The sequence below is a fragment of the Physeter macrocephalus genome, chromosome 7 (assembly GCF_002837175.3).
Source record: "Physeter macrocephalus isolate SW-GA chromosome 7, ASM283717v5, whole genome shotgun sequence".
In the NCBI taxonomy this organism is placed as follows: domain Eukaryota; kingdom Metazoa; phylum Chordata; class Mammalia; order Artiodactyla; family Physeteridae; genus Physeter; species Physeter macrocephalus.
The window spans coordinates 80,231,440-80,244,664 of record NC_041220.1 but is presented as its reverse complement, the minus strand read 5'-3'; the positions used below and the strand labels follow the sequence as shown (position 1 = coordinate 80,244,664).

The following is a 13,225-nucleotide window of genomic DNA, read 5'->3' as shown; positions in this document are numbered from 1 at the left end:
GAGCCTGTGCTCTGCAACGGGAGAGGCCACAGCAGTGAGAGGCCCACGTACCGCAAAAAAAAAAAAAGGAACTTTTTATCACTACTACTGAGAAACATAGTTTTTTCTTGATGCACCTAAATAAACACATAACTGTTCTAAAGCTCTGTGTCTATCAGAGAGATATACACCAGACTGCAGGAATCACTGTTCCATGTGGTTATGTAGATTACGAATGAGGATGCAGGTAAAGAAAGAAAGGACAGATGAACAAAGTGCATCTTAACGACGAGAAACTGACATCAAAACCAGATTAAGATAAGTACTTGCCTGTCCCCTTACTTTCCAATACTCTGATGCTCAGTTGGCCCAGAGAAGGAATCAGGCATCTGGAATTTTAAAGCAGCACAGCTGATTCTGATGCAAAGTCAGGTGGAGATTTACCCAGTGAGGCCCAGAGAGGAAAAGGGTGTGATCTCAGTGGTAATCCCAGTCAAAAACACTGCTATTCCACAGTTATTTATAACTCAAATTAGTGGCCATTGGAGGGGCTGGGGAGGCTCAGAAATTAATAGTGCATTTAAGCTGTTTCATTATAAGGCCCCATTGGTGGGTTTTCTCAGTTGCATCTTGAGCTAGTGTTGCCTCAGAATCACAAACACATCGGATTCTAGAGCTGGAAGAGAGGCACAGTATGTTACTTTTCACTTTCACTGTAAAACATTCAAATACAAGTAATTTTCTGCAGGCAGACTTGACATGTTACCACTAAAAATTTCAGTTTCCCTAAAATGCCTACAAGTAAAGAAAATGACTTATGTTGAGTTTAATTTTTTTTAAAGCATTCTACAACAAAGTTTTCTATTTTTTAATTTTAGTTAAGGTATAGAAGTCATTTTAGTGAATTCCATGGCCAAGGACAGTACCCATAGTGGGCAATTATGATTGATTTATATTTAAAGCTGGTAAATGAGAGTTAGGTTACCTTGATATTATAAGAGAGAAATGTACTTGAAGATAAATTAGGTCAGTTGTGGAACAGATCTTAGATTTGGGAGGAAAACCATTGGTGTCTCCTCCAGTATCTTGTTAGGTTGTCCTGCAGCCTCTTTTGATGAGGGGGGGTAGCAAGGTGGAAAGGAGAGAAGGCAGGGCCTCGGCTCGTGTGCAGGTCCCTTCCAGCGTCACGTGTCTTTATTTGAGTCCTGTTACGTTAGCTCGTTCTTACAGTTCTGTGTCATCCACAAATTTGGAGATTAAGTCATCTTCTGCAGTTTCATGCAAACTGTGAATAAGACCATCGCACAAGTTGGAGCCAAGAACATAATCACCCTTATGTGGGTGGCCTTCTACCGTGTATAGGTGTGTAGGGTGACTGGCCATCCTGGTGTGCCTGAGATTGAGGCGTTTCCTAGGATGTAGGACTTTCAGTGCTAAGGCCAGGACTCGTAGCATGGATGTGTCAGTGGCTGAAGACCATCCTAAGGCACTACCATGCAGCTCCGCTTGTCCCTGTTATACACAGCGTGTGAGAAACGTTCAGTGTCTTTCTGCTGAGCTGGAGGACACTAAAGCCAGGGAGAGTATTTCCTGCCAAGTAAGAAACCCCATCAGAAAATCAACAAGGTTAGTTGGCTTGGCTGATTCTTGGTGAACCTCAACGCCTACTCCTAATGATAAAGGCCCATAAGCCTTCTGTTTCATAACCTGTTTCAGAATTTTTCCAGGTATCATCCTCAGCCTTAACATTGGGCGTGGCCATAATCGTAGAATTAGAGATTTTTCGTGTGACACAGTTACCACATTAACTTTAGTACTTAAATTTATTAGACCAGCTCTCTCTCATCTCATTGTTTTAGGGTCAGGCATGTATCTAAACCCAAACCACTTATTAAAGTCCATGTGATGGAAGGTGCCTTGTTGTATATTTTCGTCTTAATTCGTGTTTCAAGCAAACACACTTACTTGGCTGTTGACACGTTTCCGTCTTTCTTTTTTTCCAATAGTCATACCCGTCTAATTACATGGAGTCGATGAAGCCCAACAAGTATGGCGTCATCTACTCCACACCGTTATCTGATAAGTTCTTCCAGACCCCGGAAGGCCTGTCGCACGGGATGCAGATGGAGCCGGTGGACCTCACCGTGAACAAGCGGAGCTCGCCGCCCTCTGCCGGGAACTCCCCCTCCTCCCTGAAGTTCCAGTCCTTGCACAGGAGAGCCTCGCCGGGGCTGAGCCTGCCCTCGTCCAGCCCACCGGGGAAGAAGTACTCGCCGCCGCCGCCGCCCGGCGTGCAGCCCTTCAGCGTGCCGCTGTCCATGCCGCCTGTGATGGCTGCGGCCCTCTCCCGCCACGGCATCCGGAGCCCTGGCATCCTGCCCGTCATCCAGCCTGTTGTCGTGCAGCCCGTCCCCTTCATGTACACCAGCCACCTCCAGCAGCCGCTCATGGTCTCCCTGTCGGACGAGATGGAAAATTCCAGTAGTAGCATGCAAGGTAAATTCCGCCACTCGCCCCCTGCTTAGTCCGGACCTACCGGGTCTTCACCAGATAGTCTGGGTGAGGGAGCAAAGGAGGCAAGGGGCCAAGAGCTGTTGAACTCTGAAAAGGAAATATTCGACTTAGAGTCTGCCTAAGGCATTTGCGTTTTTTTTTGTTTTTTTTTTTTTTTTAAGTGTTGACACTGGAAGATCTCCCAAGAATCAGGCTGTCTGTTAAATGCCATGAAATGATTAGTTTCACTATATACTTGTCAACTTGGGGATAATAAGAATCTTGACTTTATATTTTGCTTTATTGAATACCAACATGGTTCTAGGTGCAAAAAGGCATTTAAGAAATACCTTTAGACCCTGTGATAACTAATGGCTATTAAAAGCCACCTTGTTTACTGACTGGTCAGAGGCTGAAGGCTGGGGTAACAAGGAGATAACCAAACGTCATGAGGAAGAAATCCTTTGGGGGCTGATGTCTTAAAAGTCCAGCTTGCTCCATACGGTGCTTGCTGACAAAGTAATCGTTAGGAGGAACAAGAAGCGCCCACCGATTCATTTCTGCTGTCATTTTGCCAAAGGCAAATAGATACACATCAGTGTGGTAGCTAGAAGCCGTGCAATAAGCGTTTAAAGGCTGAAATCGGTAAATGGTACATAGAGTAACTTTTCTATTTTTATTTTGTAGTCCCTGTAATTGAATCATATGAGAAGCCTCTATTACAGAAAAAAATTAAAATAGAACCTGGGATCGAACCACAGAGGACAGATTATTATCCTGAAGAAATGTCACCCCCTTTAATGAACTCAGTGTCCCCCCCGCAAGCACTGTTACAAGAGTAAGTATACTGAGGTCTGCCTGGCATTTACGTAGCGGCGTGCATCTTGGAACTGGAATGGAGGCTGGAGCTTCCCGTTCAGGATGTGGTGTGTGGATTGCCAGCCGGGACTGCCTTGTCGTCGGGGCATCCCCTGGGCCAGATGGGAGAATCTCTCCGAAAACTGTGTGCTCTGTAACATGCGTTACGTCACGTTCTCAGTGAATTGGTCACACATGATTTTGCCACTTTACCCCAGAAATCGTTTTTATCTCGTTTTTTTCCGTCCTTCCAGACTATGTGTATATAGTTCTCCCATCATCTTTAGCCCAGCATGGATTGAATTTGGTGTTCTAGATATTCCACTTAAGGTTGGATCCTGGAAATGCTTCATGGGATCCCATATCGTCCTTTCCATTGTCAGTTCTCATAAAGTATTAGTGTTTCTGTGGTGCGGAATGGCTTTAGTCAGAATTTTCCGGGCCAACCACAAATCCAAGAAAGATACTCCAAAACCAGTCCTGTGGCAACAGAAAACTGACCATGTTGCTCAGAGAAGCTCGGCGTTGAAAGAACTGTTTAGTCTCCTGTCTTTCTAATTGTGACTGCCCTAGAATGTTCGGTCTGCTTTAGAACCGCCATCCAGTAGGAAGTTTACAATACTGGTCAGCATCCAGGCACCTGAACGGTGGTTTAACTTGCTGTCATGTGATGGTGTCACACACAGTCTAAATAACATCATAACTGGGATTTGCCACTAGAGATGCCCTTGACTTCTACCAGTGATTACACTGGAGGCTGTGTCTGCAGTAGGTACAAACGTGGCCTTCGGATCCAACATCTTGGATTCCAGCTCTGCTCTCCACCATGTGTATGACCTTGGCCTAGTCACTTAATCTCGTTGCCCCTGCTTCCTCTTTATTTTCATTATTGGTTGTAATTATTTTTCTTGTGTTACGGTCCTTACAACATTGGATTTAATGGCCAGCTTCCTAGTACAGAGGAAGTACAACAGTTACTGTCTCCTCAGGCTCCCTTCTATCACCTTCCTCCCCATATAACCTTTTCTCCAGCGTTTCTGCCCAGCTTTCTGCTTTATCTACTGCGCTCTTCTCCCTTATGTAATGAATTCTCTAACAGAATATGAATCCTCTGGTTTTAGAACAGCTATTTTCTGGAACTTAACATATATTCTGGTTGTATCCACATTCAACCCAAGTAGGTGCCTTCATAATAGCTCATATATCAATTGTCATTTGCATCAAATCCGTCCGCTTTTTTGGGGGGGGCGGGGGGGTTGTCATCTACTCCTTGATAGATGAAGAAGAGAATGAATCTTCTTCCGCGGCCACATCAGCAGGCAGACTGTCTGATGGTCTTGTACATTATTGCCCTTCACAATTGCATAGTGCCTCCTTACCCCCAGAAAGGAACTTTTCTAAGTGTTTTCAAAGGAGTTATTTCATTCTCCCAAAACAAGCAGGTGGGAGTCAGAGCAAACAACTGATGAGCCAAGACATAAATAACTTGCCTGTAATCACAACATTAACAGCAGAGGGGGCCTGGGCTGATCTCCTGCTTCCAGATGAGTGGTCTTCCTGCTATTTTTAGGCCATATCTAGCTGATTGCATCTGCTGCTGCACTAAGGGAAAGGAAAAATAGACTAACCAAAATGGACACATCTTGTAGGCTGAATTACCTTTTTTTTTAGGATGTCAGATGTCTTTGGTGAGGTAACTGGCAACATGGCTTGTACCTGAAATTGTTCCTGCACAGATGATGAAAAAGATGCTGTAAAGCCAGCTGCCCACATAGCAGGGATCCATTGACTGAAAGGGGGTTATTCCAAAGTCTAGGTTATTATAAATTACAGTGTAACACATTACGGAAGAATATTTGAAGGCAATATTCTGTGCTCTGAATGCTGCTGGAAAGAAAACACCTTTTCTCTTTTCTTGCTTATTTTAAGTAACATTCTTTTGATGATCTCAAGTTCAGTGGCTTTTAATGATTAATGAGTAATGTGCTTATTCTAATGCTGACCTAAGAATGCATTTTGCCTCTTAGAAAATTGAACCGATTAGCCACAACTGGGACATGTACCCGTACCCTTCAAGTAGTTCTCTCACAGATGTGATTAAGTAATGTCTTGGAGTGTGCCCAGTAGCAGCCCACATAGGAAACCAGCTAGCCAGGAAAGAATCACTGGAAACCAAGCACCTGGTACCATGTCCATGAGGCAGCCCCAATAATATTTGCCTTAGGAAACCCTTCCCTTACAGGGGCGGACTTTAAAATACAGCTTTGAAATCCATTTGTTTGATCATAAAGTTATAGCTTTAGGATTATTTTTAAAGGCACTCAGATGTATATCAGATTTCTTTTGTTATTTACATGTGTGAAAATTTATTTAGAACAAAAAGTTTGAGGATCAGATTTCCCTATTGAGTTGTGAACATGAAACTGTAGCAAACATAAGAGGGATCAGCTTAACTCAAAACAATGACCCGGGTCTCTGATATTTACTGGGTATTCTAGCTTCTTGGTTATAATGATCCCAAACAACCTCCTTAAAAATGAGCAGTGAGGAGACCAAGAAGAGTGAGTGAGATTCCCAAGATCCTGAACCTCAGCCTGTACCAATATCTGGCTCTTTAGAGATAGACTGCTGACCCCTCTCTGAGTGATGCTGCCTTCCAAGGGAGATGGTGGCTGGAGTAGAGATTTCCTGATCTGGTGTTAGGACATCCCAAAAACTCATGAAATTAAACAACTGTAGGGGCAAAGTTTGCTAATGGGTTTCTGCACCTTGAAATAGCAACAGCTACTGTTTAGCAGATTTGCATCTGGAACAGGTGTTGTTCTTAAGTGTTTCGTGTGCGTTACTCACAACAGCCTTCTGAGATTGCATTATTATCATCCCCTTTTATAGAGAAGAAACTGAGGCACGGAGAGCATGAATACCTTGCTGAGGGTTATAGAGACTATCGGGACAGAGCTGGAGCGCACAGCCTTTTAGGGTACCTTTTTTTAGGGTAACATTTTCACAAAATGAGCAACTGAAACAGCAGTCATAACTACTGCACAGAAACCATTAGAATCCTAACCCATAAAATCGAATAACTGGGAGAGACTTCTAAAGTTATCTGGGATTCTCTCTCAGGGTCCCAGAGGCACATGAGATATATTTAACTGTTCATTTTTTTCCCCCTCAGCATTTTACTTCCTGAAGTTCTCTTAATGAAGATGAAAATTTTCAGTCAATGGCATGAAAGTTGAAAGTTTAAAATAAACTGATAAACTGTTTTCTTTTTATTAAAGGTCTTAATAATCGAGCTTTATAAAAACTCTCTCACTTCTCCATTTTCTCTGTTTGTTTGTACATTTATATAATTGAAGTTCTTGTTCTCCCTCCCCCCCCCCCCGCTAGTTCATGTTCACTTTTCCATGTATCTAAACTTTATTCTTTCATATTGTCCCTCGAAGCATCAGGGTAGGAAGGTAAAGTGATACTCAAAACTGACAGTTTTCTTTGCTAATCATAAGTGAGAAATTAGTGAAGTCACTCAAGATAAAAATGCACCTTTTTATTCTCTTCCTAGTCACTTCTTTGGGTGCTTGAAAAAGTTGTTGATAAGGGACATGTATTTACATTTTTACCAAGATAAAAAGCAAGTTTCATTCACTGACTCTCTTGATTTTTACGTCTAAATTTTCTTATTCTTTATCTCACAAGATTGTTAACCCTCATCAAATTCTTTTCACCAGTCTTTTTTCTCCCGTACACACTTTATAAAACATTCACATGTTATTTGGAATATTTTAAGAACTTTAGATTCAAATTTAAAAGACAAAGAAATCTTTCACTGCAGTTAGAGGCCAACCGTTGATACATAAGCTTGTCATGTATCAAGTAATTAGTTATTAGGAGAGCAAATGGATGGATTAGAACTTGTTAATTACATCAATCAGCAGGGGGAGCCTGAAAAAACTACAGATTTTTCCTAGCTCTTCCCACCTGCTGTTTCTCTCCACCAACTTCCTTTCTGAAAAAGAGAAAGTTCATAGTAATGATGTGTAACCTGATTTGATTTCAGCCCCCCCCTCCCCCCTGGAAAGGTGTGCAGGTGCAGGAAGGGGAGTCTGGGTGAGGAGCCAGGAAGGTAGGGTGGATGGCCGGCAGCCAGTGAGGGAGCCGGTGCTGCACCTGGAGCCTGGGTCTTGAGTCCTGAGTGAGGGGCTTCCTCGCGTGACCGCTAGCACTGCCTGAAATTCTCTCTCAAGGAGGAATAATAGTGACAGTAAAGGTTTGAGTTTGTGAAGACAGTAGTGCCAACGTTTTTTTGGGGGTGGTGGGGAGATAAAAATCAAATGTAAATTGAGCCTCTTTAAGAGACTCAAACTAAATGCCAATTATGTAAAGTATAAAATGTAGATACATCCTACAACGTGGTTGCCTGAGACTTAGGAGTTTGACCTCTTACGTTTTCCCCTAAAGAATAATAAATGTGAGAAAACATAGTACAGCGTTCAGCCTAGTACCACAGAATTCTACAAGAAAGCAAATTTCTATTAAGGGAAAGAGACTCTCCTAGCACTTTGCACCTCCCTCTAGTGTAGCCCCTAACCCTTCTTACTGTCATTACTTATCTACATGTCTGTCTCCCCCTAGAGTGTGAGCTCCTCCAGGGCAGGAACCCTGTTTTTATTCATCTTTGTGTCCCGGTGCCAAGCACAGTGCCTGGCTCATGGTAGGTGCTCACTCCATGTTTGTTGAATGAATATAGCAGTGCTTCTTGGGTTGATCCGCTAATTTCTTTTTGTTTATTTTGTTGGGTTTTTTGTTTGTTTGTTTTTGCCCAGTGTTGTTAATGCTTTTGGTACCCTGAAGGAAAGGAAGAGCCTTTCACTCACCATTTTGCATTTGGCATCGGCTTTCCTAGGAATCACCCTTCAGTCATCGTGCAGCCCGGGAAGAGACCTTTACCTGTGGAATCTCCAGACACCCAGAGGAAGCGGCGGATACACAGATGTGATTATGATGGATGCAACAAAGTATACACTAAAAGCTCTCACTTGAAAGCACACAGAAGAACACATACAGGTATTAGAAATACAAGACTCGCTTCATCTTTCTTCTTAAGAAGTACTAGCATGGAATGTTAAGACAAATGTTCTAGCTCTCAGAGATTATTGTAATGAAATTTTTTCAGGCATCTTGAAAGTTACCATAGCTACAGGTGTCTCTTGTCAGTTATGAAAAATGAAGTTTTCGATAATGATTTGTTTTTATAATAGAATAGATTCAGGGTTATCTATTCAAGGCCCCTTGCAACCACTTGCAGTCCTGTGGTCTCTGTAGTAAGAGAGAGAAGGGCATGAAACCTCCACTGGGAACAGAGGGGGAAAGTGCCCTTAACCATGGGCCTGTTTCATCAAAGATGTGGCCTTCATGTAGGCTGTCACTTAATAAATGTACATTATCAAATTCACGATGGCAAAAAAAAGAAAAAAAAAGTTCTTTATACAGAACAAGTAAATGCAGCAGTTTATAGAAATGGAATTCAAACGGAAGACAGTCATCGAAGGAAAGAAAAGTGAAAATATTTGGGTAATTATCGTCTTCTAAAACTGAGGGAAATTGTAGGCGATTGCCTGCCATATTTGTTGTAGGATATTGTCCAGTTTGCCAGGCGTTGCATATAGAGCGTACAGACAGATCTTATAAAAATTGTTAAATAGGTGAGGAAAACATAAAATTGTCCCCTGTGCTCATTAACATTTTGAAGCAAAACATCTTAAGGAATTCGTACAAAAATGTTTTAAACAAACCTGATTAATTGCAGTTGGTATTGGTGATTCATGTTTATGGAAAGCCTCGTCTGAGCTGACCTCATACTCTTGGATGTGAAATTCTAGTGTAACAGCAATTTCCCTCTCTGTACATTTCCTTAACTCAGAATGTAGAATATTTGGAGTTTTGTGAGTCATTCTTGTTAGGAACATTTACAAAGAGAAGAATCCGGGGTTTGGAAGAGGAGAGGAAGTAAAGTGTCTGGCAGTGGAAGTGAAGGTTTTCCGTGCATCCTGGGAAGGAGGCAAAGGAAGCCGAGGGGATCCAGCCGCATACAGTGTTCTTTGGCTTCTTCACAGTGTTGCCACGGAGAGAGCTGAGGGTGACAGCCTTGCAGTTTAGAGGGCCACCCAATGGGCAGTGCCAGATAGACTCATGAAAGCCTCCTCAGGGCACGAACGGGACCTGAGAGGTGGATGTTACCAAAGGCCAGCCTGAGAGTAAAAAGACATTGGATATTTGGGTAACAATTCAGATGTAAGAAAAATAACTCTTTGCATGTATATTCTGTGCAACAAAGCGCAGAGTATAAATTCTGAATATGTCATTGAAATGCCAAGGAATTACAATCCTTTAAGGTTTCTAGAAAACAAGGGATAGTAAATGGGAATGACTCTGTCATGCCCATTACCCAATATTACTGATTTAAACATGTAAAATTACCATTAACTGCCTTTTTATTTGTAAAGGCCTTCATACTGCTGTCCTCGTGACTTTCCCACAAAGGTCTTCTTTTTCTCACCTGTAAGTTATCGTCACACAGGAGAGGGTTGTAGAAACCTGACTTCTGACAAGGTGGGGAGGAGTTTACTATATTTTCCGTACATCTGAATTAAAGCCTTATACTTAGGCGTTGTTGTTCTTGACTAAACAAAAAATAAAATGTTGAAATCCCTGATGAATATTTGTTGCTAGGGACTTAGGGACTTCACATTTTTAGAAAACTATTGAAAAGAATAAGAAAATCCCACAAACTTTCGGTTTGGACTTCTCTTTGAATGGATAGCGCTGCATGTAGCTAAGCTCCTGAGTAGGTTTACGACTTGGAGGTCAACAAATACGGATCACCGGGTATTAAAAACGTATTCATTGCCTCCTTTGAGGGCAAAACCAAAATTCTTTGATAGCCCCTCAGAGTGGATTTCAGTGCCATAAATATGCTTTAAGAACTCTTAAAATCCCCCTCCCCCCCTTTTTTGGGCAGAAAGCCAATTTCATATTAAGACAATTAATCTGTGTTTCTTATTTGTCACCTAGTGGCTCAAGGGACAAATGTATGATCCCATCTTGGAAATAATGTTTGTCAAGAGCTTTAGGTCAAATATTTACTGTCTTGAATTATTAATATCATTTTGCTCTTAGAAAAAATAAGCTCTTTTTTCCCCACCTTTCTGCAGGAGAAAAACCCTACAAATGTACATGGGAAGGATGCACATGGAAATTTGCTCGGTCTGATGAACTCACGAGACATTTCCGAAAACATACTGGAATCAAACCCTTCCAGTGTCCAGACTGTGACCGCAGCTTCTCCCGCTCCGACCACCTTGCCCTCCATAGGAAACGCCACATGCTTGTTTGAATGCCTCTATCTCCCGCCTCAGCGTGGCTCCCACTCTCCCAGCTCTCTCTCTGTCCTCCCTCCCATTATCTAACTCATCTTTTTACATGTACATTTTAATTTTGATTCAGCTGGTCTGAATCTCTGAATTTATATCATTCAAACTTCCATATGGTCAGTAGTAAATATTCTCTAATCCTTCCTCTCCTTACCACGGGTCAGACCTAAAGAATGTGAACACTTTTTTTTTTTTTCCTTTTTTTTTTTCCGGGGATGCTAAGCAAACCCTTCTTAGAGATACGTTTAATGTAATGAAAGCAAGGGAACATGTAAACTAACATAACCAATTGTTTCTCCATGTAATCCTCAAAAGAATGTCAAAGTAAATGTATTAGAAATACAGTATCCAGCCTGCTAGTCCTTGCCAGAGGCATCCAGACCTCTGTGCTCTGTGATCGAGTTTGGTGCTCCACAGCAAAAAGAAGGGTGGAACCTTTCACAGATTAGCTAGACAAGCAACAGGCTTTCAGACTAGTACAGTCAACTCTTCCATCGTCCTTCACAGATCTGGCTTGTCAATTTGGATTTATCACTTCATCTAAATGTACGTCCTTTACCTACCTTTGTGCCTGCAGCTACTAAGGAGGTCTTTGCCACCACTGGGAGGTGAGCCAGAGCTGCTGATTTAGGTGGATGATATCTGTCAGTTGAGGGGGTGGATGCTGTACTTGCTAGCGTGGAGTCGGAGCAAAGGGGCATGCAGCAGGGGCAGAGCGAAGCGGGCAAAGGAGGAAGCCAGCCATTCCTGCTCACCTAGGGCTTTTCGGTGACAATTCATCATTTGGTTCGCTGGGCAGTACATTCCCAGAGCTTCAGTCTCTATGCACATTCAGCTGTGCGGAACCCTACTGCAAAGCCAGATACTGATGGGGTTCTCCATGCACCTTCTCTGTTTCTACAGTGTCCTTAATGTGGCTTAGCAAGCATTGATAGGGATGCCACAAAACTGTTTGCTCAGTGATGGGAAAAAATCTTTTGGGTAAGGGTATGAATGGTTTTCTTTAATGGTCTTCTTTTACCCCACCTACTTAACAGCTTTTTTGCAAACAGGGAAACGTTGAGTGGTAATTGCATTCCCCTATCAAATTAATCATGGAGGCTTCATATGGAGACTTTTCTCTGTGAGCTGTAAGGTGCCAAATTGGCTGTCATCTGTGTACATGACACATATCATAAATAAGCATCTGCTAATGCTTTAGTAGATTCCTTCAGTTTAAGACCTGAGTGACACTATTTGTAAATATAAATAGTTGTGAAGCACACATACCTTTCTTGGGGGACAGATTTCTGAAAAATCTAGGAAAACCACAGTTCAGGGATTCATAAATGTAGCTCAAATTCCCAAATGTTTACTGTTGGAGCTGGCAATCTCCTATCACTATCAAGTATCCTGTCAGAAGAACAAACTGAAAATGACTCGTGTTTATGTTGAAGATTAATAGCACCATTATTTAGGGGAAGTTTTTCAAAAGCAGGCTTTTGAGCACCATAGTGTAAATGCCAGTCAAAATAATTTATGCATAGAAATGCCATTGGTCCTAAATTTGAAGAAAGTGGGCGACGGTGGTGTAGTGTGGGTGCATTTAAGCAAATGCACCTTCATCCCTCGATAAAGGATGGAGGAGCAGAGAGAAGAATGGAATCCTGAAGATCCATCCCAGCCACAACTCAGGATCCGACACAACCTTAATGGGAGGAATACACTGTTCAGTTGTTTTTAAGACAGTGCATGAGTGATTCTGGAGGCCTGCGAATTGTGTGGGGAGCTTACTTCGATGGCGCCGTGTTAATAAAAGTTAGTTGTAGGGACTGCACACCTAAGAGATCCCGCTCGTAAGCCCTCGGATCCAACTGAAAGGAGATGTAGTTGAGAAATGCAAAGTAATTTGTTATTGTGGCACTTGGTTTTTCTTTTTTTTAAGCACTGCAAAATTAGTTTAGAATATTAAAACATCCTTGTGAGGCTTTTTTTTTTTTTTTGCAACTATGACATGAATTGAGGGATTAAAAAAAAAATGGCTCTTGGAAAAGTAGGTATTGTCTGTATTGTAGATGCGTAGTCACATTCATGCCAAAATGTTTATTGCTTGAAATGGTTCTTCCACAACACACCGAAGAATTAAGTTGGAGTGCAAAGAACATTTTTGTTTTAATGGAGATAACCAGTTTGTGTGTGTTCTAACCCATCTTGAAGGTGGGAAAAGGGGCAAGAGAGGATAGACTTGATCTTTGAATAATTAGCTGTGAGTCTGAGTCCAGCTGATAGAAAGCTTCATGGGTTCTCATGAAATTTGATGTGTATGCTATGGCATATTGACATTTTTTTTTTCAGAAAAGCAAGCAAGACCCTGCAAAGACTATTACATTACTATTCAGCTTGCTTAGATTGTGCTAACAGTTCATTAACAAAGATACATTGCAACTCTATGAAAGAAAAGCAACCCAGGAAGCTATTCTCTGTTC

The 13,225-nt window shown here is 42.0% G+C and overlaps 1 protein-coding gene across 3 annotated transcripts in view; it reads left to right on the top strand.

Moving 5' to 3' along the window:
* Positions 1 to 12,729, top strand: part of KLF3 (KLF transcription factor 3) — a 37,619-nt gene extending 24,890 nt beyond the window's left edge. For all 3 annotated transcript variants that reach the window (XM_024133469.3, XM_055086100.1, XM_007102303.4), the window contains 4 exons: positions 1,986 to 2,475; positions 3,160 to 3,310; positions 8,234 to 8,394; positions 10,542 to 12,729. In XM_024133469.3, the coding sequence (XP_023989237.1) occupies positions 1,986 to 2,475; positions 3,160 to 3,310; positions 8,234 to 8,394; positions 10,542 to 10,723 (984 nt within the window). In that variant the 3' untranslated portion in view covers positions 10,724 to 12,729. The remainder of the gene's footprint in view (positions 1 to 1,985; positions 2,476 to 3,159; positions 3,311 to 8,233; positions 8,395 to 10,541) is intronic.
* The last annotated feature ends 496 nt before the right edge of the window (positions 12,730 to 13,225 follow it).